The following is a 22,315-nucleotide window of genomic DNA, read 5'->3' as shown; positions in this document are numbered from 1 at the left end:
ACACAAGCAGGCCTGCAATTATGAGCGGCGAGTCAAGGTGGCTGTTTATGTGAAAATCAAATGAGCTTCTTTGAAACAAGGGTGGGTGCATTAAGGGTACGTCTTTCGCCATCTTACAATGCTGTGATTGCAATCGTTCCTTGACTCTCTGTGAATGGTGATCCTGCCTGTTGATCAGTGCTTATGACAAGTTGCATATGGACAATGATGAAACTGAGCCAAGAGCCCATTGTTAATCAGGGTTGATGAACAGGTTTTAACCAGGACAGGCAGATGTTTTTGTGTCCAAAAAGTATTAAACATGTTTTTCTACAACAACAAGAGCATCACTGAATGTTCTGAGCTCCTATTTTGTGCTGCTCTTTTTCAAGTTTTACTGTCTAGATTTTTGCGATGAGGTCCTCACTCGCAATGGTAGCATGACCGAGCGGTCTAAGGTGCTGGATTTAGGCTCCAGTCTCTTCGGAGGCGTGGGTTCGAATCCCACTGCTGCCATAGTCTTCAGGTTCTTTTCGTGTTTCTTCCATCCCCTACCAATAAATTGTAAGGGCTGCAGTGGAACTCAAATCTGTTACAGAATGTCTGTCAAGTACAATCAAGCAGGAATCTCATCAAGAGCAATTCTTCCAAACCAGGGTGATGTTAGGTGTTGTGCAAGTTTTCCATTCAATAAAGCCTCCAGACAAGCGGTCAGTGGTAGCTAACATTCTTTAATAATAACAAGAACAGAATCCAAGCTTGGTGAAGGAATGCATCATTGCGGGGCAGACGATGGGCAGAGTCCCTAACTGAGTCTAGCACGGCCTTCAGTTACATACCTCTTACAGGAACTAAAGGCAGTACACAGCTGTTTTCACACCTTTGGTACCCCCACCCCCAAAGAAAGTTTCACACTCCCTTGCCACCTCTTACAGTGGAGAAGGAGACAAAAGACTCCTCCCCCCACTCTGGGTCCTTTATGTGTGAATGCTTCCCTCAAACATCCTGAGATACCATCTGTTACCAGTATGAGTGTGAGAGACATGCTGAAATCCAGTGGCACCAAGGTATTATACAACCACAAAGGGACCATGAGTATGTTAAGCTATTTTCAGATGTGCGCTGCTATTTAACCCTCCGCACCCCATGACAGCAACGGACAGCCAGGAGTTTTTGTAGGTGAATAACATCAACATTTGACAATAATATTGCTCGGTTATGATAGTGAGGTGAGCTGTTGAGGATATCTGTTGGTAGGTGCTGTTCCTGACAATGTAGCTGCTGTTAGCAGAAACTTCTATAAGCTTTGGAGGTAATGCCACCAGACTTGGTCAATTACCCAGAAAACTCTATTGCAATGTGTGACTATAATAAAACTTGGTGTTGCAATGTGTCATTGAGAATTATTTGGAGGAATTTGGAACATCCTAAAAGGATTCTCAGGAATCTGGAACATTCTAATAGAACTCTCAAAAATCCTAAAATAGCTCTTGTGAATTCGAAACATTCTAAAAGAATTCTCAGGAATACAGGGTTAACTTTTGATACTTCTTTTTAAATACTCTCATTTCTACCTTTCCCTAGCCCATCGTTGTAAATAGGAATATCTTTGTAATAACTTACTTGGTTACCTTGTGGTACAAATGTAACACGAGTGTGTGTTACATGAGACTATGCTCTTGCCCTAGTTCCATTTCAGTTAATATCTGTTGAATACAATTTACAGATGTTCAAGAAATAAAACTCTCAAGTCCAATCCACTTCAAGTCCAACTTCAATAGAAGAATCAGAGCCTTCCAGAGACGGTCTCACATCTCTCATGGTCAGTCATTTTGACCTTTCACTAATGATGTTGAAGTACAGATAGGCAACAATAGCTTCGGCTTTTGTAAGGCATCAGTGGAGAAGAAGATTAACAGAAGAGTGAGCAGGATATTGTTTGTTTTTATAATAATGCGATTAATACATGAATAAAAGAAATTCTTTTGCAAAAGTCATTTACAATGTGCAGGTGTTTCCTATATTTTTATTCACAGTGTCAACACTGACTGGTTAGTGGCTACTCAAGTGTGCTTCAAGTCCACCGCATTGTAAGGTGTTAGATTGTGTGGTCTAAGGATCTGGGTTAAGACTCCAGGCTCCTCACACATGTGGGTTGAAATCCTATTGCTGCAATAAGAGTTTAACCAGGGCAGGCAGATGCTATTGTATCCAAAAACATTCAGGCAAGTATTAAACATGTTTTTCTAAAACAGCAAGAGCATCACTGAATGTTCTGGGCTTCTATTTTGTGCTGCACTTTTCAAGTTTTACTATCTAGATTTTTGCGATGAGGTCCTTACTCGCATTGGTAGCATGACCGAGCGGTCTAAGGTGCTGGATTAAGGCTCCAGTCTCTTCGGAGGTGTGGGTTCGAATCCCACTGCTGCCATAGTGTTCTAGCGGCAAAGTTTTGTTTCTTCCATGCCTTACCAATAAATTGTAAGGGCTGCAGTGGAAATCAAATCTGTTATAGAATGTCTGTCAAGTCCAAACATGCAGGAAACCCATCAGGAGCAATTCTTCCAAACCACATTAGGCACGTGCTGTAAAGTCATTTACAACTTGCATGTTTTTCATGTCTTTTTGTTCATGGTCTCATCACTGACTGGTTAGTGGACTTTCCCACATGCCACTCAAGTGTGCTTCAAGTCCAGTCCACTCCCTTGTAATGTGCTTTTGAGCAGAACCTGCAACTGCTGGAGAATTGATTAAGGTGCTGCTATGTTGGTCTCACCAAGGCTGCAGAGTGACAAGAGTATCCTTGATTTCATGACAGTGGAGCAGTCCCATATGGTCTATCAGAATCAGAATCAGAATACTTTATTGATCCCTGGGGGAAATTATTTTTTGTTACAGTGCTCCATTTTAAACCAACATTAAGACAAGACAGACAATACGCTAACTAAGAATAGTACAATATATACATATATATATACATACATACATACATACATACATACATACATAAGTCACTTATAAATAAGTAGTTTGGAAAGAAACATGTGTAGCTGTAGCAGCAAACAGTGTGTTAAGTGGATGCGTTTTACAGGGAGATGGCCACAGGCAGGAATGATTTCCTGTGTCGTTCAGTGGTGCTTTTCGGTAATCTCAGTCTCTCACTGAACGAGCTCCTGTGACTGACCAACATGTCATGGAGTGGGTGGGAGGTGTTATCCAACATTGTCTTTATCTTGGACAGCATCCGCCTCTCCGACACCACCTTGAGGGAGTCCAGCTCCATCCCCACAACATTGCTGGCCTTACGGATCAGTTTATTAAGTCTGTTGGCATCTGCGACCCTCAGCCTGCTCCCCCAGCATGCAACAGCATAGAGGATCGCACTGGCCACAACAGACTCATAGAAAATCCTCAGCATTTTCTGGCAGATGTTGAAGGACCTCAGTCGCCTCAAAAAATAGAGACGACTCTGGCCCTTCCTGTAAAGTGCTGTGGTGTTTTTAGCCCAGTCCAGTTTATTGTCAATGTGTACTCCAAGGTATTTATAGTCCTCCACAATGTCAACACTGACCCCCTGGATTGAAACAGGGGTCAAGTGTTTCCTGGTCTTCCTGAAGTCCACGATCAGTTCCTTGGTCTTTGCCACGTTGAGCTGCAGATGATTCTGCTCACACCACGTGACAAAGGAGTCGACCACAGCCCGGTACTCTGTCTCATCATCCCTGCTGATGCATCCAACCACCGCAGAGTCATCAGAAAACTTCTGAAGATGGCATGTCTCTGTGCAGTGGCTGAAGTCTGTGGTGTAGAGGGTGAAGAGGAAGGGGGAGAGGACAGTCCCCTGTGGTGCCCCTGTGTTGCTAATCACCTTGTCAGACACACACTGTGGGAGACGTACATATTGTGGTCTTCCTGTCAGGTAATCAACAATCCAGGACACCAGAGAAGCATCCACCTGCATCGCTGCTAACTTATCACCCAGGAGGGTCGGCCTGATGGTGTTGAAAGCACTGGAAAAGTCAAAAAACATGACCCTCACAGTGCTCGCCGGCTGGTCCAGATGGGTGTAGACACGATTGAGCAGGTAGATGATGGCGTCCTCTGTTCCGAGACGAGGCTGATAAGCGAACTGAAGGGGATCCAGATGTGGTCTTACTATGGGTCGCAGCTGGTCCAGGATGAGCCTTTCCAGGGTCTTCATGATGTGGGAGGTCAGTGCCACGGGCCTGTAATCCTGGGGGCCACTGGGACGAGGCGTCTTTGGTACAGGGACGAGGCATGATGTCTTCCACATCACCGGGACCCTCTGCAGACTCAGACTCAGCATAAACAGTTTATGAAAGACTCCACACAGCTGGGGGGCACAGGTCTTGAGGACAAGGGGACTCACTCCGTCTGGTCCAGCAGACTTGCCTGAGTGAAGTCTCCTCATTTGCATCTCAACCTGGTATTGAGTGAAGGTGATGGGTGGGGGAGGGGTGTCAGGAATCTCACAGGAGGCAACATGTGAAGAGAGAGGCTGGCACAGTGGTGTGGCTCTGGATTCCAGGCTGACTGCAGGTGAGGTTGTGGGGGTAGGAGCAGACACTGTGGTGTCGAATCTATTGAAAAACAGATTCAACTCGTCGGCTCTATTCTCACCTCCCTCAGCTCCCCTGCTGTTGGTTGGCCTGAATCCAGTGATGGTCTTCATGCCCCTCCACACCTCTCTCATGCTGTTCTGCTGGAGTTTCCACTCCAGCTTCCTCCTGTAACGGTGTGTTCACACCGAACGCGATAGAAGCAGGCAGAGCGTCACGGTGTGTTCACACCGAACGCGATGGACGCGAATAGAGCGTCAGGTTTACATGTAAAGTCAATGGAAAGGCGCGATGACGCGCGATTGCGGGTCCCGCGAAAATTCGGAAGCAGATTTGCGTCGCGAAAACGCCAAAACGCGTGAAACGCGCGTCAGTGTAGCGCGTCAGGCGCGTTTGACGCGCGAATAAAACCACGCGCGTGAGTTTTTGTGTTGCACTTTGTGCATACGCGCGTTTCGCGTCTACCGCTCGAGTTGGAAAAATCTGAACTCCAGCGTCAAATCGCGCCGCGACAACCAATCAGGAGCCTGGTGACGTGGCTCTGACCTAGGTCAAAGGGGCAGATCCAGCCAAAGCCCTTCATTCTTCATTCAGTATGGAGGAAAAGCTGATCAGCGCCGTGGCTAACCACCCCGAGCTATATGATGCCAGCTCCTATTTCTACCGAGACAGGAATAAAAAGGACCTAGCTTGGAGACACATAAGTGAGGAGATCGGGCAACCTGGTAAGTTCATTCCTTATTCTTTTTAATTTTCAGACTGACCCGATGAAGCCGTGCAAAAGCTAGCAAGCGCGCCTACTGTCCCGCGATTTTCCCACTGTTGTACAAATACCTTTCCGCTAACCAGATAATGCGTTTATTCAGAGGACATCTGCAGGAGAAAGTGGAAGAGCCTCAGGGACACATATAATAAGGAGAAGAGGTCAGAGAAGGAGAAGAGGAGTGGGTCTGCAGCAGGATCGGGGAGGAGATGGAAGTTCTTCGCGGTCATGGGGTTTCTGGACCCCTTCCTCACCCCGCGGGAGACCAGCGGAAATATGGTGCGGACCGTGGAGAACTTCTCCCCCGAGGACCAGGGACAGCCCGAAGAGGCAGCAGGGGAGTGTCAGTCAGAAGGTATGTTTACAATTAATTAATGTAGGCAGTTAATTTATGCGTGTTGTCATACAGGAATATATTTTGTTTATTAATAAACAGTATAAAGTAGTCCCGCTGTTCATCCGTCACTGCCTCGCCTTTTCGCTGATTTTTTTTATTGCACCGTACAGCTTTCAACGATGCGCATTGCATTCTGCAGCCCAAATGACAAATCTCCTCCGTGTCGTGTCTCCTGCGCTTGCCAAACTTATCATGTTTGGTTTTGATAACCATCACTTCAAATAGAAAAAAACAGCACAAAAACACTCATAACTATGACCCTCATTCGGAAATAGACACCTGCACCGGGAGCAAAAAAGGCGCACAAAAGTGGCGCCGCAGACGGAGAAAAAGCGCGGCATAATACTTTTACGTTTTAAAATCGACAAAGGTTTGCACTTTGAGAATCAACTTGTGAGAACTGTGACTACTGTTCATGTGCTGCAATAAATGGGAGACCACTGTATATAATAATAAGTATATAATAATATAATATTCTCTATGACTATTGTCTTCAACCTGTTAACATTTAATATTGTCTTGATAGAGTCAAGTTATCATGCAGCAGAGTCCTCCCCTGTTGCTTCTCCTGACTCCCCAGTCCCTGGTCCCTCCACTCCTGCTGCTGCACCCACAGGTATGAACATCAAGCACTGATAGCTTTTTACTTGCTTGGATTCCCTTGTGATCACCTTTACTAAATATCTACAACCAATCTGTTCATATCCTGTTTTTTTTTTCAATTTTGAAAATGACAATCTAGTAGCAGCCTTCTCATTTCTTTGTGGTGTTTTGTTCTGTTTTTTACAGGCCCACAGAGGAGGAGAGCTCGAAGGCGGTCGAGGGAAGGGTCCCAGGATGGTCCATCGGCGGTGGAGCTGGCTATCCTGGAGTCCCTAAAGAGGCCACGCCCGTCTGCAACAGAGTATTTCCTCCTCGGCCTTGTTCCTGCTCTGGAGAGCATGCCGCCTCAGACACGAGAATTCGTGAAATTCCAAATTCATAAATTAGTTTTTGACAACAGCACAGCTGTGCTAAATTTGGAAACATTGGACCCTAATGATCAGTAGTTTTCTGATGAGGCAGCAGCTCTCCAGGGCAGAAACAATGTTCTTATTCTTCTCCTCCTTCTCCCCTGAGGCTCTTCCACTCCAAGCTGGGTCCTTTTTATTCCTGTCTCTCTGTAAATAGTTAAATTTTATATATTTATGTTGAATCTTTTTATTACTGAATTTATATATTTTATCAAATAAACATTTATAATGACAAATGTCTCTGTTCTACTACACAGCAAATATTGGCACCCGACTTGACACAAGTAGAATTTATTTCATATTATACTAATGACAAAATATACTGATACAGTGGGATGCAAAAGTTTGGGCAACCTTGTTAATAGCCATCATTGTCCTGTACAAATCGTTATTTGTCACAATTTAAATTGTCAGTTAAATACATCATATAGGAGACACACACAGTGATATTTGAGAAGTGAAATGCAGTTCACTGGATTTACAGAAAGTGTGCAATAACTTTACACTAAATAAAGCAGGTGCATATATTGGCAACACATAAAAAGAGAAATAACATAAATATGTAGTGTATATCAATGTGTGTGTCTCCTATATGATATATGTAATTGACATTTTTTACTGTAACCGATTCATACAGGAAAATAATGACTATTAATAAGGTTGCTCAAACTTTTGCATCACACTGGTTATAGGAACATAGTGAAGACAAGTTACTTAAGAGAATAAAGAGAGGTTAGGTTATTTTGGAGTAGAGATCCATTTATTAAGAAAATTTTAAAAAGGAGAAAGTTCCCTTGTAGTTGTGGAACATGGATCCTGAGTTGGGGGGTGCCTTCGTCTGGACGTGCTTCCCATCCAGAGCTCCACAACAGAGGGGGAAGTTCCAGCGCTCCTGGAATCCCTCTGCGATGGACCGCCAGTCTTCAGTTGAAGGCACAGCCGTGAAATCGTCCACTAGACAGTCCCAGATGGCCGTCGCTACCTGGGGGATGATCTGGCTCACCATACCTATGACACCACAGCCATGCTATCATTCAACCACTGATAACAGCATAAATCGAATTAAATTAAATCGGGACTTGATGAGACCATCTGAGTATCACTAGAAATATTATAAACAGTACCAGTTTGCTATCGGTAAACACCGAGAGCATTCACTGTTAGCATAGCACATCCATGTTAGCAGTGTATAAACGATACACTGCTAACATGGATGTGCTATGCCATCAGTAAACGCCGACAGCATTCACTGTTAGCATAGCACATCCATGTTAGCAGTGTATAAACGATAGTTTATACACGCCGACAGCATTCACTGTTATAGCACATCCATGTTAGCAGTGTATACACGATACACTGCTAACATGGATGTGCTATGCCATCAGTAAACGCCGACAGCATTCACTGTTAGCATAGCACATCCATGTTAGCAGTGTATAAACGATAGTTTATACACGCCGACAGCATTCACTGTTATAGCACATCCATGTTAGCAGTGTATACACGATACACTGCTAACATGGATGTGCTATGCCATCAGTAAACGCCGACAGCATTCACTGTTAGCATAGCACATCCATGTTAGCAGTGTATAAACGATAGTTTATACACGCCGACAGCATTCACTGTTATAGCACATCCATGTTAGCAGTGTATACACGATACACTGCTAACATGGATGTGCTATGCCATCAGTAAACACCGACAGCATTCACTGTTAGCATAGCACATCCATGTTAGCAGTGTATAAATGGCTGGTTTAGCATATATTAGCACAGGTATCAATAAAGGACTACCGTATTGACCACTTTTACTAACCTCAGGCAGACGGACAGGCGCTCTGCAGGTGGGATTGAGCGCCTGTAATTGGTGTCTAGGCGGGCGATTCTGGGACCGACACGGGAAAGCAGGTCCTCAAACTGGCCGGGTGACAGACGATGATATCGCTGGAATCTGCCGTCATCCAGGCGCAGCTCCTGGAGCAAATGGTGAAACTCACCAAACTGCTCACGCGCCTGGAGGACCTGATGGACCCAGGTACGGCGAGGACGTCTTTTACGCTGCTGCTCTGCTCTCCACAGTACATAGAGAAGGGAGACTCTCTCTTCAAGCGCTAGCTCGATAGCTGCCATCTTGCAAAACCAGGTCTGGCACAACTCCCTCCCACATTCCTCCCACATTTCCGGTTCACGCGCGTCAAAATATCATATTTTGACGCGCGATGGATTTTTCTTGGACACGCGTTGAGACGCGAATGTACACGCGTCAAATTAGGGGCGTTTGGGGCGTTTTATTCGCGTCCATCGCGTTCGGTGTGAACACACCGTCAGGCTTACATGTAAAGTCAATGGAAAGGCGCGCTGACCCGCGATTGCGGCTCCCGCGAAAATTCGGAAGCAGATTTGCGTCGCGAAAACGCCTGAAACGCGCGTGAGTGTAGCGCGTTTCAGGCGTTTGACTCGCGAAAAAAACCACGCGCGTGAGTTTATGTGTTGCATTTTGTGCATACACGCGTTTCGCGTCCCCCACTCGAGTTGGAAAAATCTGAACTCCAGCGTCAAATCGCGCCGCGACAACCAATCAGGAGCCTGGTGACGTGGCTGTTACCTAGTTCAAAGGGGCAGATCCAGCCAAAGCCCTTTATTCTTCAATAGAAGGAAGGCTAATCAATGCCGTAGCAAACAACCCGGAGCCGTACGACACCAGCTGCTTTCTGGACCGAGACAGGAATATAAAGGACCGAGCTTGGAGGAAGATATGTAAAGAGATCGGGCAACCTGGTAAGTTCATTCATTTTTCTTAAGTTTTCTCTAAAGTTTTCACTGACCCGGGGAAGCCGCACAAAAGCTAGCAAGCCACCGCTATTTTCCCACTGACGTACAAATACCGTTCTGCTTTTAGGCATGTTGTCATTTAAGAATATATTTTATTGTTTATTAATAAACAGCTCACAGTGGTCCCGCTGTTCATCCGTCACTGCCTCTTTTTTTTTTTTTTTTTTTTTCTTTTTTTGCACCGGACAGCATTGCATTCTGCAGCCTGATTGACAAATCTCCTGCGCTTGCCAAATTTATCACGTTTAGTTTTGATAACCATCACGTCCAATAGAAAAAACAGCACAAAATCACCCATAACTATGAGCCTCATTCGGAAATAGACACCTGCACCGCGAGGGAAAAAGGCGCACGAAAGTTGCAGGCAGATGAAGACAAACCGCGGCATATTAATACTTTTACGTTTTGCAATCTACAAAGGTTTGCACTTTGAGAATCAATTGTGAGAACTGTGACCAATGTTCATGTGTGTGGGGGAAAAAGTGTATAAAGTGCGTGGCCAGGGGCTAGTTATTCTGAGAACCCCTGCTGCAATAAATGAGGGACCACTGTCTACTCTATGATTATTATATTCAACCTGTTAACATTTAATACTGTATTGATAGAACCAACTGATTCTGCAGCAGAGCATCCCCTGTTGCTTCTCCTGGCTCCCCAGTCCCTGAGCTCCTGCTGCTGCACCCACAGGTATGTACAGCAAACACTGATACCTTTTTAGTCGGTGGGATTGCCTGTGATCACCTTTACTAAATATCTACAACCAATCTGATTATATCCTGTTTTTGGTTTGTTTTTTTCAATGTTGAAATTAAAATCTAGTAGCAGCCTTCTCATTTCTTTGTGTTTTGTGCTGTTTTACAGGCCCACAGGGGAGGATGGCTCCGAGGCAGATGAGGGACGGGTCCCAGGACGGTCCATCGGTGGTGGAGCTGGAGCCACACCAGTCTCCAATGGAGCAGTTCCTCCTCAGCCTGGTTCCTGCTCTGGAGAGCAGCTGGTCCTTTTTATTCCTGTCTCTCTGTAAATACTTATATTTTATATATTTATGCTTAATGTATTTCTGTGTGAGAATTTTAATATTATTTCAAATAAATTTTTATAATGACTAATGTCTCAGTTCTACTACACAGCAAATGTTGGCACACGACTTGACACGTAGAATTTATTTCACATTATACTAATGACAAAATATACTAATACAGTGGGATGCAAAGGTTTGGGCAACCTTGTTAATAGACATTATTTTCCTGTATAAATCGTTGGTTGTTACAATAAAAAATGTCAGTTAAATATCATACAGGAGACACACACAGTGATATTTGAGAAGTGAAAAGAAGTTTACTGGATTTACAAAAAGTGTGCAATAATTATTTAAACAAAATCAAGCAGGTGCATAAATTTGGGCACCACAAAAAAGAAATGAAATAAATATTTAGTGTATATCAATGTGTGTGTCTCCTATATGATATATGGGGTGCCTTTGTCTGGACGTGCTTCCCATCCAGAGCTGCACAGCACAGAGGGAAGTTCCAGCGCTCCTGGAGTCCCTCTGTGATGGACCGCCAGTCTCCAGGTGAAGGCACAGCCATGAAGTCGTCCACTAGACAGTCCCAGATGGCCATCACTGCCTGGGGGGTGATCTGACACACCGACTCTGTAACTGAACGCTTGGTGCTGAAGGAGTCCGCGGTGACAAGGAACCTGGACAAAATTGTTCAAAATCAGTATTATGTGTACTGCAGTTACAAAATACATTATTCAAATTCCAAAATACTTTGGTGATGTCAGATTTAAATCACAAAACTTAAATCTTACATAAAACATTTTGTAATTATAAGGATAATTACAAAATGTATATTAGATAATATCTAAAACAGTTGTGTTTTATTTTAACTTTAATATATCATAATTTGATTGGTAGCAACTTTTGCCACTACAGTGAGCCAATCACTCATAATTCCTAAACATGTCAATCAGGTAGGAATGAAGTAAGACATTAATAGAAATAAAGAGTTGTGTGTTGACATGTAGCCCTTTCCTTGCTTAAATCATTAATATTTTTGAAAAATTAATCTGTGATAAGACAGCTTATCAAGATAGAACCATGTAACTAGAGATGAATCAAACTGTTCACAGTTTTATCTAACTCTGTTTTAATAAAGGCTGGTGACCCCTGTTATAGAGTCTGACAGCTGCAGGGATTATATACAAACATTCAACTATCCCAGAATTAAACCAGGTCTAAATAAAAAGGAGTGAGTATCACTACAAAGGTTAACTCAGTGGTCCTAATGCTACAGTTTGATATCAGCAAACACCGAGCGCATACATTGATGTGACACCACAGCCATGCTATCATTGCAAACACTGATAACAGCATAAATCGAATTAAATCGGGACTTGATGAGAGCTTCTGAGTATCACTAGAAATATTATAAACAGTCGTCTTTGTACCACAGTTTGCTTTCAGTAAACACCGAGAGCATTCACTGTTAGCATAGCACATCCATGTTAGCAGTGTATAAATGGATGATTTAGCATATATTAGCACAGGTATCAATAAAGGACTACGTATTAAACACTTTTACTAACCTCAGGCAGACGGACAGGCGCTCTGCAGGTGGGATTGAGCGCCTGTAGTCGGTGTCTAGGCGGGCGATTCTGGGACCGACGCGGGACAGCAGGTCCTCAAACTGGCCGAGTGAATGACGGTGATAGCGCTGGAATCGGCCGTCATCCAGGCGCAGCTCCTGGAGCAAGTGGTGAAACTCACCAAACTGCTCACGCCTCTGGAGGACCTGATGGACCCAGGTACGGCAAGGATGTCCTTTACGCCGCTACTCTGCTCTCCACAGTAAATAGAGAAAGGAGACTCTCTCTTCAAGCGCTAGCTCGACAGCTGCCATCTTGCAAAGATACCGGTCTTGCAAAACTTCCTCCCACATCCCTCCCACATTTCCGGTTCACGCGCGTTAAAATATGATATTTTGGGGCGCGATGGATTTTTCTTGGACACGCGTAGAGGTGCGAATGTGCACGCGTCAAGTTAGGGGCGTTTGGGGCTTTTTTCACGCGCCCATCGCGTTCGGTGTGAACACACCATAATTGTCCTTAGCCTCTCTGACCTTGTCCTTTAGTAACACCTGGATCTTCCTCACCTCCTCTTTGTTGCCCCCTCTGAAAGCCCTCTTCTTGTTGTTGAGGAGGGCTTTGATGTCCTTAGTCACCCACGGCTTGTTATTTGGGTAACAATGAACAGTCTGAGCTGGAACAATGGAGTCGGTGCAGAAAGTTATGTAGCCTGTGATACACTCAGTAAGCCCATTGATGTCCTCGGCGTGAGGCTCACAGAGTGTTTCCCAGTCGGTCACCTCGAAACAGCTCTGTAGTTCCGCTATTGCCTCCTCTGACCACCTCCTAACAGTCCTGGTGGTCACAGGTTCCCTCCTCACAATTGGCACATAGCGGGGGATGAGGTGAATCAGGTTATGATCTGACCTACCAAGTGGGGGGAGGGAGGAGGAGCTGTATGCATCCTTGACGTTAGCATACAGTAAGTCTAAAGTTTTCTCTCCCCTGGTGGGACAGTCCACATATTGTTTGAATGTTGGTAGTTGGTATGTTGAATGTTGGTAGTCTAGCGGCTAGAATGCCTGGTTCTAACCCAGCAGCACGAGCACGACAGTGGCGCATTGCCAAACCAATCCCATGTGGTCTAGAGGTTAGGATTCCTGGTTTTCACCCAGGCGACCCGGGTTCAACTCCCGGTATGGGAACATGGCTTTAATGTACCCACAAGCCAATGTGTTCTTTGTGTTAATCCCACGATGGATTAAATGGGGCAAAGTTGTTGGCTGAAGGCAAACATCAGCTAAGCACATGGCATAACGGTTCAGATCAGGACTGTACAGTCTTCAGTGATGAGGATGTACACAAGCAGGCCTGCAATTATGAGCGGCGAGTCAAGGTGGCTGTTTATGTGAAAATCAAATGAGCTTCTTTGAAACAAGGGTGGGTGCATTAAGGGTACGTCTTTTGCCATCTTACAATGCTGTGATTGCAACCGTTCCTTGACTCTCTGTGAATGGTGATCCTGCCTGTTGATCAGTGCTTATGACAAGTTGCATATGGACAATGATGAAACTGAGCCAAGAGCCCATTGTTAATCAGGGTTGATGAACAGGTTTTAACCAGGACAGGCAGATGTTTTTGTGTCCAAAAAGTATTAAACATGTTTTTCTACAACAGTAAGAGCATCACTGAATGTTCTGAGCTCCTATTTTGTGCTGCACTTTTTCAAGTTTTACTGTCTAGATTTTTGCGATGAGGTCCTCACTCGCAATGGTAGCATGACCGAGCGGTCTAAGGTGCTGGATTTAGGCTCCAGTCTCTTCGGAGGCGTGGGTTCGAATCCCACTGCTGCCATAGTCTTCAGGTTCTTTTCGTGTTTCTTCCATCCCCTACCAATAAATTGTAAGGGCTGCAGTGGAACTCAAATCTGTTACAGAATGTCTGTCAAGTACAGTCAAGCAGGAATCTCATCAAGAGCAATTCTTCCAAACCAGGGTGATGTTAGGTGTTGTGCAAGTTTTCCATTCAATAAAGCCTCCAGACAAGCGGTCAGTGGTAGCTAACATTCTTTAATAATAACAAGAACAGAAGCCAAGCTTGGTGAAGGAATGCATCATTGCGGGGCAGACGATGGGCAGAGTCCCTAACTGAGTCTAGCATGGCCTTCAGTTACATACCTCTTACAGGAACTAAAGGCAGTACACAGCTGTTTTCACACCTTTGGTACCCCCACCCCCAAAGAAAGTTTCACACTCCCTTGCCACCTCTTACAGTGGAGAAGGAGACAAAAGACTCCTCCCCCCACTCTGGGTCCTTTATGTGTGAATGCTTCCCTCAAACATCCTGAGATACCATCTGTTACCAGTATGAGTGTGAGAGACATGCTGAAATCCAGTGGCACCAAGGTATTATACAACCACAAAGGGACCATGAGTATGTTAAGCTATTTTCAGATGTGCGCTGCTATTTAACCCTCCGCACCCCATGACAGCAACGGACAGCCAGGAGTTTTTGTAGGTGAATAACATCAACATTTGACAATAATATTTCTCGGTTATGATAGTGAGGTGAGCTGTTGAGGATATCTGTTGGTAGGTGCTGTTCCTGACAATGTAGCTGCTGTTAGCAGAAACTTCTATAAGCTTTGGAGGTAATGCCACCAGACTTGGTCAATTACCCAGAAAACTCTATTGCAATGTGTGACTATAAAAAACTTGGTGTTGCAATGTGTCATTGAGAATTATTTGGAGGAATTTGGAACATCCTAAAAGGATTCTCAGGAATCTGGAACATTCTAATAGAACTCTCAAAAATCCTAAAATAGCTCTTGTGAATTCGAAACATTCTAAAAGAATTCTCAGGAATACAGGGTTAACTTTTGATACTTCTTTTTAAATACTCTCATTTCTACCTTTCCCTAGCCCATCGTTGTAAATAGGAATATCTTTGTAATAACTTACTTGGTTACCTTGTGGTACAAATGTAACACGAGTGTGTGTTACATGAGACTATGCTCTTGCCCTAGTTCCATTTCAGTTAATATCTGTTGAATACAATTTACAGATGTTCAAGAAATAAAACTCTCAAGTCCAATCCACTTCAAGTCCAACTTCAATAGAAGAATCAGAGCCTTCCAGAGACGGTCTCACGTCTCTCATGGTCAGTGATTTTGACCTTTCACTAATGATGTTGAAGTACAGATAGGCAACAATAGCTTCGGCTTTTGTAAGGCATCAGTGGAGAAGAAGATTAACAGAAGAGTGAGCAGGATATTGTTTGTTTTTATAATAATGCGATTAATACATGAATAAAAGAAATTCTTTTGCAAAAGTCATTTACAATGTGCAGGTGTTTCATATATTTTTATTCACAGTGTCAACACTGACTGGTTAGTGGCTACTCAAGTGTGCTTCAAGTCCACCGCATTGTAAGGTGTTAGATTGTGTGGTCTAAGGATCTGGGTTAAGACTCCAGGCTCCTCACACATGTGGGTTGAAATCCTATTGCTGCAATAAGAGTTTAACCAGGGCAGGCAGATGCTATTGTATCCAAAAACATTCAGGCAAGTATTAAACATGTTTTTCTAAAACAGCAAGAGCATCAATGAATGTTCTGGGCTTCTATTTTGTGCTGCACTTTTCAAGTTTTACTATCTAGATTTTTGTGATGAGGTCGAGGTGGGAGGCGTAGCCGCTGTGCCGTGGCGAAGGTGGAGGTCCGGCGAATGAGGTGGCGGGTGTGTGAGCGAGGAGCGGAGCGGCGAGAGAGCGAGCGGCTGAAGCGCGGCGTGAAACGTCCACTCTCCGCGGCAAATGCGCTGGTGCAGGTGAGGCAGCAGTTGGTTGAACACGGCGTCTCCTAGGCCCGCCCAGAGCCAGGCGAGTCCCCTTGAAGACGTGCTCTCTCTCCCTAAAGAGCCGCTGTTTTTCCCTGAGCTCCTCTGCCCAACGGGAAAGCGCTGCCTCCCTCCGCTCGTAGAAGTCCGAGTCCGCTGGGTTCCAATCGTGTCTTCGTGGCACGGGTCGTGTCATTCTGTCAGGCGTTGTGTGGAGGCGAGGAAGAAGGAACCCAAACGCAGGACTCGCGGGTGGGTGAAGACTGGTGAAGGTTTATTATAAGGAGTGGATGAACAGAACAGAGGTAGGAAATGGCTGGCTGGACGACGGACTGAATGACTGACTGAATGGCTGGCTGAACGCAGGCGGAAACGACAACATAACATCAATGACACGACAAGGGCTGAAGGGAAGAGAGGGCAGGAAGTGGAACAGGCAGTGAACGTGATCTGAAAATACTGGGTCAACGACCCAGAAACCCTGACACAGACAAGAAAAAACTGTCACTGCTTCATACAAGTGTGTCATACATTTTTTGTTCCATAACCCCATCAACTTTTTTCTATATATTTCAATTATGCATGTGAAGTGGCTCAGGTCTGTTCCTGGCCTTGTTTTCAGTGTAACATACATTTATAAATAAGATCCCAAGCATGGGAACATCTCAGGATCCCCCAAGATGTGGAGCATATAATTTGGCTTGAGGACTTCTGGAGTTGCTATGCCTTGTTTTCTGAGGCATATAATGAGAAGCACCAAGTCTACTGTAGAGGACATATTTTTGTTTTGTTTTTTTCTAATTCAGATTTCTTTTGTTTTGCCACATACTTTTTAGTTTTACTTGTCACTTGGTTAGATGTAGGACGAGATCATCATTGGGATTAAAAACATAGTTCATTAACAACACTCAGCATTTCTTTGTTCAACCAGCTCAACAAAAACTAAAAGCCATATTAGAATTAGTATCACAAGTGCAATAACATTTGTTGTGGCCTGGGCTCCTTCATCACAAAAACCACTGACATTGGGTTTTTTTGCCCTAAGCATCAATAAGCATCAATTTCTGCTGAAATGTTTAGAGTATTTGGTGTAAACACCATTAAAGGATGGAACCATCTTGCCTTGGATCAAAAGTTTGTTGTTGTTTATGTAACAGTGTGGGTGATTTTCCTTTTGACACCCTTGGTACCAATTGAACATCATGTAAAAACATCACAACCCACCTGATTACTACTGGAATGGAAGGATGATACACAATGATACATGTCACAAGACTCATCATTTCAAGACTGATCATTTCAAACTGGTTCCTTCAAGATGAAACCAGAGGATTCACATCATGGATGTGATTCTGAAGCAACTGTGTGATGCTCTCGTGTCAATATGGATCAAAATCTCTGAGGAATGTTTCCGGCACCTCTGTGAAATTGTACCATGAATAAGGTAGTTATGAAGGCAAAAACAGACTCATTTAAATAGTAGTAAGTCATAAATAAATCCAGTACACCGATAATTAAATGAGTATTAAAATCTATGCACTCACTTCAGTTATTCAGTTCAGTTCCTATAATGACTGCACAAAAATTCTTTAGAATGGCTTTAAAATTGCGCAACTTTATTTATGGTATTAATTCACTTTTTCACATCACCAAAGCAATCTTTCTATTCTGTTATAGACTTTGTCACATTCCATACAGACTGTAAAATAAGTCATTTTTGAAGACTGTACAAACCATTTTATATTATACAACTTTTTCAGGGTCAAACTCAAACACTTTTTAAGTATTTTAAAAGTCCATTTTAAAGCTTTTCCCAACACATTACCCAAAAAGAATGCATGTTTCACTTTGCATCACCTCAGTAAGACCATGTGAAAATTAAAACAAATCATCCTATGCACCACACAAAAATACTCCAAAAGGAAAAGGTTGCCTATAGTGTATAAACTCAAAACACACATTTCCCTTAAAAATTAAGATGTACAAATGTGAAAAAAACAACTTGTTAGAGGTATTCATCTCCTGATGAAAATAAAAAACAACCCCACAAAACAAGAAAACTGCACCAAATACCACAAAACAATACATGGTAAGTTCAAATTAATTTTTTATCGTTCTTTTATTGAGTCTGTTTTATCCTTTTGTTTGGTGGCATGGTTTGGTCAGACCTCTGTCACGGAGAAAAACTCTCTAAATCAGATAGTGAGATGGTCCAGTCGTCTGATAGGTGAACCACAGTCTTGTTTAGCCTCCCTGTACTCTAAGCAGGTACAGAGGATGGCTTTATCAATCCTTAAAAATGGTTCCCATCCTCTAAGGGGAGAATTTCAGCTTCTTCCCTCAGGACGGAGGTTTCTATTTCCGAGATGCAGGACAAAGCGTTATAAAAATAGCTTTATCCCCGTTGCTGTCACTGAATTAAATAAGAACTGTTTTTGATTCGAAATATTAAAATTACTATATATGTGCCACAGTGAGGTTTATATCTTTATTAGGTATGTGTGTTTTTGAAGGGATGCCAAATGCTATCATTTTTTCTGTAAAGCAAATTTACCTTGCCTATGGGTATAAATAAAGTTACCTTGACCTTGACATATAAGACTAACAATGCACAAGCATCTATCTAACACCTGTTTATTTAATCTATCATCTGTGATATTATTATGTAATTGTTCATTATAATGTATTGTTCGTTTCCCTTAAATAAACAGGCAGCCTTAAAGTATGAAATATTCATATATGAAAACACATATAAATTTGTATATTGTCTCAGTTGGTAATAGTGTCCCACAGGCCTCAATGTGAGTTTAAAGCCATTTCTAATGTTTAAGGTGTGCTCACGAGAACAGATTTTGAGGGAAAGTCAGGGAACCTCAGTAGCACAAAAAAGTGGCTGTTCTTTGTGCCCATATGGATCAGTCCCTCATATTACCATTATTATCGCCCCTAAGGTGTTGCCAAATGAACCAAGATAATATTTGAAAAAGCTGCAGAAATACACAAAAACATAAACTTTTAATTTTACTTGGTAACAACTTCGCTTTTAGCCTTTAATCAGAAAGCCTTAAGTTGGGTAGTTATATATAACAGTAACTCACATTACTGCTACTGCTATGTAATGTTAGTTCACAGCATATTTCATAAATTCCCATACCATAACTAACTGCTTTACTAGCGTTGCAATATTGCATCACGCGCAATGCATTTCAATAGTTTATCCTGCGAGTTTGCTAGCTAGCAAAAAAGTAGTAATAATTATAAAAATTAGCATGTGTAACGTACACATAGTTGAAAATTATTTACTAGGACTTAAGCAAACTCCCCCATTCTGAAAAGGTACAAATCATTTTGCAGACCTTTCAGGTGAATTTGGTCGTTGTCTTATCCAAGATTTGTATTTGTCCTTTTCCAGCAAACGCTCATTAAAAACTGCAACCTCCAGGCTTGTTATTGCACTCATTCCTGACTGTTCGGGGCGGGTGTCACACACTGAAACAGACATGCAGAGGTGCAAGGCAGCCCAGGTGGAGAAATGTTGTTTTTAGAATTTGCGACTCATTTTATTTCTCTATCTGATAAAAAACAAACAAACGAACAAAGAACTATTCAATCAGACAGTCATTTGTTGTGAATGAAATAGAGTTACAGTTTCAAGCAGTTTTAAGCACCACATCTGAAATTCAAGCACTTTTCAAACCTTGAAAAGACAATATTAAAATCCAAGTATTTTCAATGATTTCAAGCACCCATACAAACCCTTGATATTACATCATAGAAAAAATATAACAAATAAAGGCAAAATCAGTTAAACAGTATTTTACTGTATATCATTTAATGTAGCAGTGGTTGAAATAAAATACCCCCCCCAAATCCACAGTCCAGCATAGAGCGGCTCAGTGAATGTCGTCTGGACTCTGTGTAGCAGGGCCATGGTGTCAGAGACGCTGTAGAAGCACAGAATACCTGCTCTGGGATTCAGATAGACTCCAATTTTAGAGGAAGAAGGACCTAAGAGGCGAGTTGTCGTGTTGTTGTGTCTGAATTTATAACTGTCCTTGTAACAATCTAATGCCCAAGAATTATTATTGCTTCCAAATGCAGTTTGATCCAGTTTATTCTCATTCTTATATGTTACGGCTACTGAAAGTCCTTTCCCTTTCCACTCCACTTCCCAGTAACAAGGTCCAGTCAGACTCTCTTTACTCAGGACCTGCTGCTCAATGGAAAACCTGTCTCTGTTCTTAAGACAGGAATTATCTGGATCTTGAAGCATGTCTGTAACTGTTCTGTTCTGATTAGACAGGAAGAGTTTTCTGTGAACTATATCTGGATCCAGCGTGAGTTGACATGAATGTTTTAAAAAGTCATCTCTGGTCTTAGGATCACTTTGTGGCAGCAAAACATCCACTGACCTCACTGTCAGAGTGATCTTCCACAGTTCATCACACAGAAATGCTTTGAGTTTATCTCTAGCTTCTGATATCACCATTTGAAGACTCTCAAAGTACTTAACCTGACAGATTTTAAAGCTTGGTGAATCTGTAGAGTCAATGAATACGGGCATTGTGGAGTAACTTAGTAGAAATTCGGTGTGGTCCTCTGTGCGTGAAAGCTGCTTCAGCTCCTCTTCTTTCCTCCTCAGCTCAGCGATCTCCTGCTCCAGCTTCTTCTGAAGCTCTTCGACTCGACTCGTTTCATCTTTCTGCTGGGATCTGATCTGCTGCTTTAAATTTGAGGCGTTTTCTTTGATGAAACTCACCAGCTCATCAACAGTCATCTCAATGTCCTTCACTGCTGTATCAGCAGACAGTTTGATCCCCTCTATCTCTTTCTCAAGTACTCCTCCTTCCTTCTTTCTGGTCTGGATTCTCCGCTGGACTTCTTTCAGAATTACCTCCAGGTCTTTCTCTTTGTCTGCCCTTTCTTTTTCAACTGGAACTGTTTCATGTCCTCTATGTTTATTTATCCAGCAGAGACAACAGACACACATTTGATCAGTGCGGCAAAACATCTTCATCACCTCATTGTGAACTGAACAGGTGTTTGCTTTCAACACCTTGTCTACCAGCTTGTGCTTTTCAAAAGCAGGGGAATCATGGATAGGCTGGAGGTATTTCATTTTCTCTACCAACTCTGCTAACATGGTGTTTTTCACCAGAATAGGCCTCGGTGTGAAAGCCTGTCTGCACTGAGGACAGCTGTGGATTCCTTTTACATTCTCTGCTTTCCAGTAGGTTTCAATACAGCTCATACAGTAGTTGTGTCCACAGGGAATAGTCACCGGATCCTTGAGTAGATCCAGACAGACAGCACAGCAGAATTGTCTGTCTTCCATCTTCTTTCCTTGTTGTGCAATTATGTGTGCAGAGGTGAATGCCAAAACTGTTTCACTGTCAGTGAAGAAGTGTGTATCAGGTTAGTCTTCATTTCAGAAAAAGGTGTAGTTTGTGAAACTCGTACCTACCAGTCTTAATAAATCTTTTTATTGTTGAGCAGCAAGAACGTAAAGTGAACTGTGGGAACAGGTAAGCTTTTAATGTAGATTTCTGTATTAAGAAATATTTACGAACATGAAAATAATAGACGCCACAATGAAGAGTGCAACAAGCTGTTACAGTTACTGCAGGAAATACTAAAAACAAATCCCAGTCACAAGAGCACCAAGACATATTGTGCAAATTAGAATGAGCAAATGCAACAGAGGTAAAGCTGCAGCTTACTGGAAATCTAAACCCAAAACAGCACAAGTATACTTGAGGAACAAGTACAGGGAATATGTCTCCTACTTTACCTTTTTTGGAATTACTTTGGTTGATATATGGTGTCTCCTTTAAGGTAGTGGAGCAAGAGATAGTCAGCTATGCAGTCAGATTCAGACAGAGAGGATGGTTGCTTTTCCTAAAGATGACATACACTGAGTCAGTGACGTGTTTCATCAACACAAAAACAAAGATGCAAGTTGAAAAGATCTCGAGTGCACCACAGCACCACAATTAAACAAACTAGACTTTGTTCCGAAGCCTCTCTTACCTGCCGACATGAGTCCACTCACCGTCCCAGACAAAGAGAACTTGTCTTCACACTTCACACTTCTTATATAAGGAGGAACAACATTCCTCCGCCCAGATTCCAACTGTCACTTGAAACGTGTCATCTTCACCACCAGTTTGGCAGAAAATGTTGCAGAGCAGCTCATGAAGAATAACAACATAGTTTTTAAGGGTAGTTGGCGCAGGTGAAATTTAATACCTCCACGGGTACGTCATCTGTACCAACTGCCTTTTCGGTCTTTATATATTTGGCAGTATTTACATATGGTTACATATTCGCCATGAGGACTAAG

The 22,315-nt window shown here is 42.9% G+C and overlaps 2 protein-coding genes, 1 long non-coding RNA gene and 4 other non-coding genes across 8 annotated transcripts; 5 read left to right on the top strand and 2 right to left on the bottom strand.

Annotated features, from left to right (window-relative positions):
- The first annotated feature begins 413 nt into the window (after positions 1 to 413).
- Positions 414 to 495, top strand: trnal-uag (transfer RNA leucine (anticodon UAG)). Its single transcript has one exon. It is a non-coding gene; the product is annotated as a tRNA-Leu (tRNA).
- Positions 496 to 2,328: 1,833 nt separating this feature from the next.
- trnal-aag (transfer RNA leucine (anticodon AAG)) lies at positions 2,329 to 2,410 on the top strand. The gene has a single exon. It is a non-coding gene; the product is annotated as a tRNA-Leu (tRNA).
- A 2,375-nt stretch (positions 2,411 to 4,785) lies between these two features.
- LOC146714120 (uncharacterized) lies at positions 4,786 to 6,768 on the top strand. The gene is made up of 4 exons (XM_085450709.1): positions 4,786 to 5,284; positions 5,426 to 5,677; positions 6,246 to 6,335; positions 6,509 to 6,768. Exons 1-4 carry the CDS (start codon positions 5,155 to 5,157, stop codon positions 6,766 to 6,768), a joined length of 732 nt encoding a protein of 243 aa, XP_085306835.1. The 5' UTR covers positions 4,786 to 5,154.
- Positions 6,723 to 9,050, bottom strand: LOC146714119 (uncharacterized). The gene is made up of 2 exons (XR_014918779.1): positions 8,551 to 9,050; positions 6,723 to 7,740 (listed from the first exon to the last, which is right to left on the bottom strand). It is a non-coding gene; the product is annotated as an uncharacterized LOC146714119 (long non-coding RNA).
- A 4,220-nt stretch (positions 9,051 to 13,270) lies between these two features.
- Positions 13,271 to 13,342, top strand: trnae-uuc (transfer RNA glutamic acid (anticodon UUC)). The gene has a single exon. It is a non-coding gene; the product is annotated as a tRNA-Glu (tRNA).
- A 567-nt stretch (positions 13,343 to 13,909) lies between these two features.
- On the top strand, positions 13,910 to 13,991 carry trnal-uag (transfer RNA leucine (anticodon UAG)). The gene has a single exon. It is a non-coding gene; the product is annotated as a tRNA-Leu (tRNA).
- Positions 13,992 to 17,521: 3,530 nt separating this feature from the next.
- Positions 17,522 to 22,048, bottom strand: LOC146714116 (tripartite motif-containing protein 16-like). Of its 2 annotated transcripts, XM_085450707.1 has the most exons (3): positions 22,003 to 22,048; positions 21,764 to 21,870; positions 17,522 to 21,362 (listed from the first exon to the last, which is right to left on the bottom strand). In XM_085450707.1, exon 3 carries the CDS (start codon positions 21,305 to 21,307, stop codon positions 19,790 to 19,792), a length of 1,518 nt encoding a protein of 505 aa, XP_085306833.1. In that variant the 5' UTR covers positions 21,308 to 21,362; positions 21,764 to 21,870; positions 22,003 to 22,048; the 3' UTR covers positions 17,522 to 19,789. The 2 variants fall into 2 exon arrangements, with proteins under 2 accessions (XP_085306833.1, XP_085306834.1); XM_085450708.1 differs by having other exon boundaries at positions 17,522 to 21,870.
- Positions 22,049 to 22,315: the final 267 nt, after the last annotated feature.

Source organism: Copadichromis virginalis, linkage group LG3 (assembly GCF_057382275.1).
Source record: "Copadichromis virginalis isolate Kocher_CV1m ecotype Utaka linkage group LG3, C_Virginalis_male_GT1.1, whole genome shotgun sequence".
NCBI classification, from domain to species: Eukaryota; Metazoa; Chordata; class Actinopteri; order Cichliformes; family Cichlidae; genus Copadichromis; species Copadichromis virginalis.
Note: the sequence above shows the minus strand (reverse complement) of the source record. Positions and strands in the feature narration are given on the sequence as shown.

Bases quoted from the DNA above. Each gene is read 5' to 3' on its own strand.
- LOC146714116 (XM_085450708.1), bottom strand. From the start codon at position 21,307: ATGGAAGACAGACAATTCTGCTGTGCTGTCTGTCTGGATCTACTCAAG.
- LOC146714120 (XM_085450709.1), top strand. From the start codon at position 5,155: ATGGAGGAAAAGCTGATCAGCGCCGTGGCTAACCACCCCGAGCTATAT. The intron at 5,285-5,425 runs GTAAGTTCATTC...GCGTTTATTCAG, and splicing joins TGAGGAGATCGGGCAACCTG to AGGACATCTGCAGGAGAAAG. The intron at 6,336-6,508 runs GTATGAACATCA...TGTTTTTTACAG, and splicing joins TCCTGCTGCTGCACCCACAG to GCCCACAGAGGAGGAGAGCT.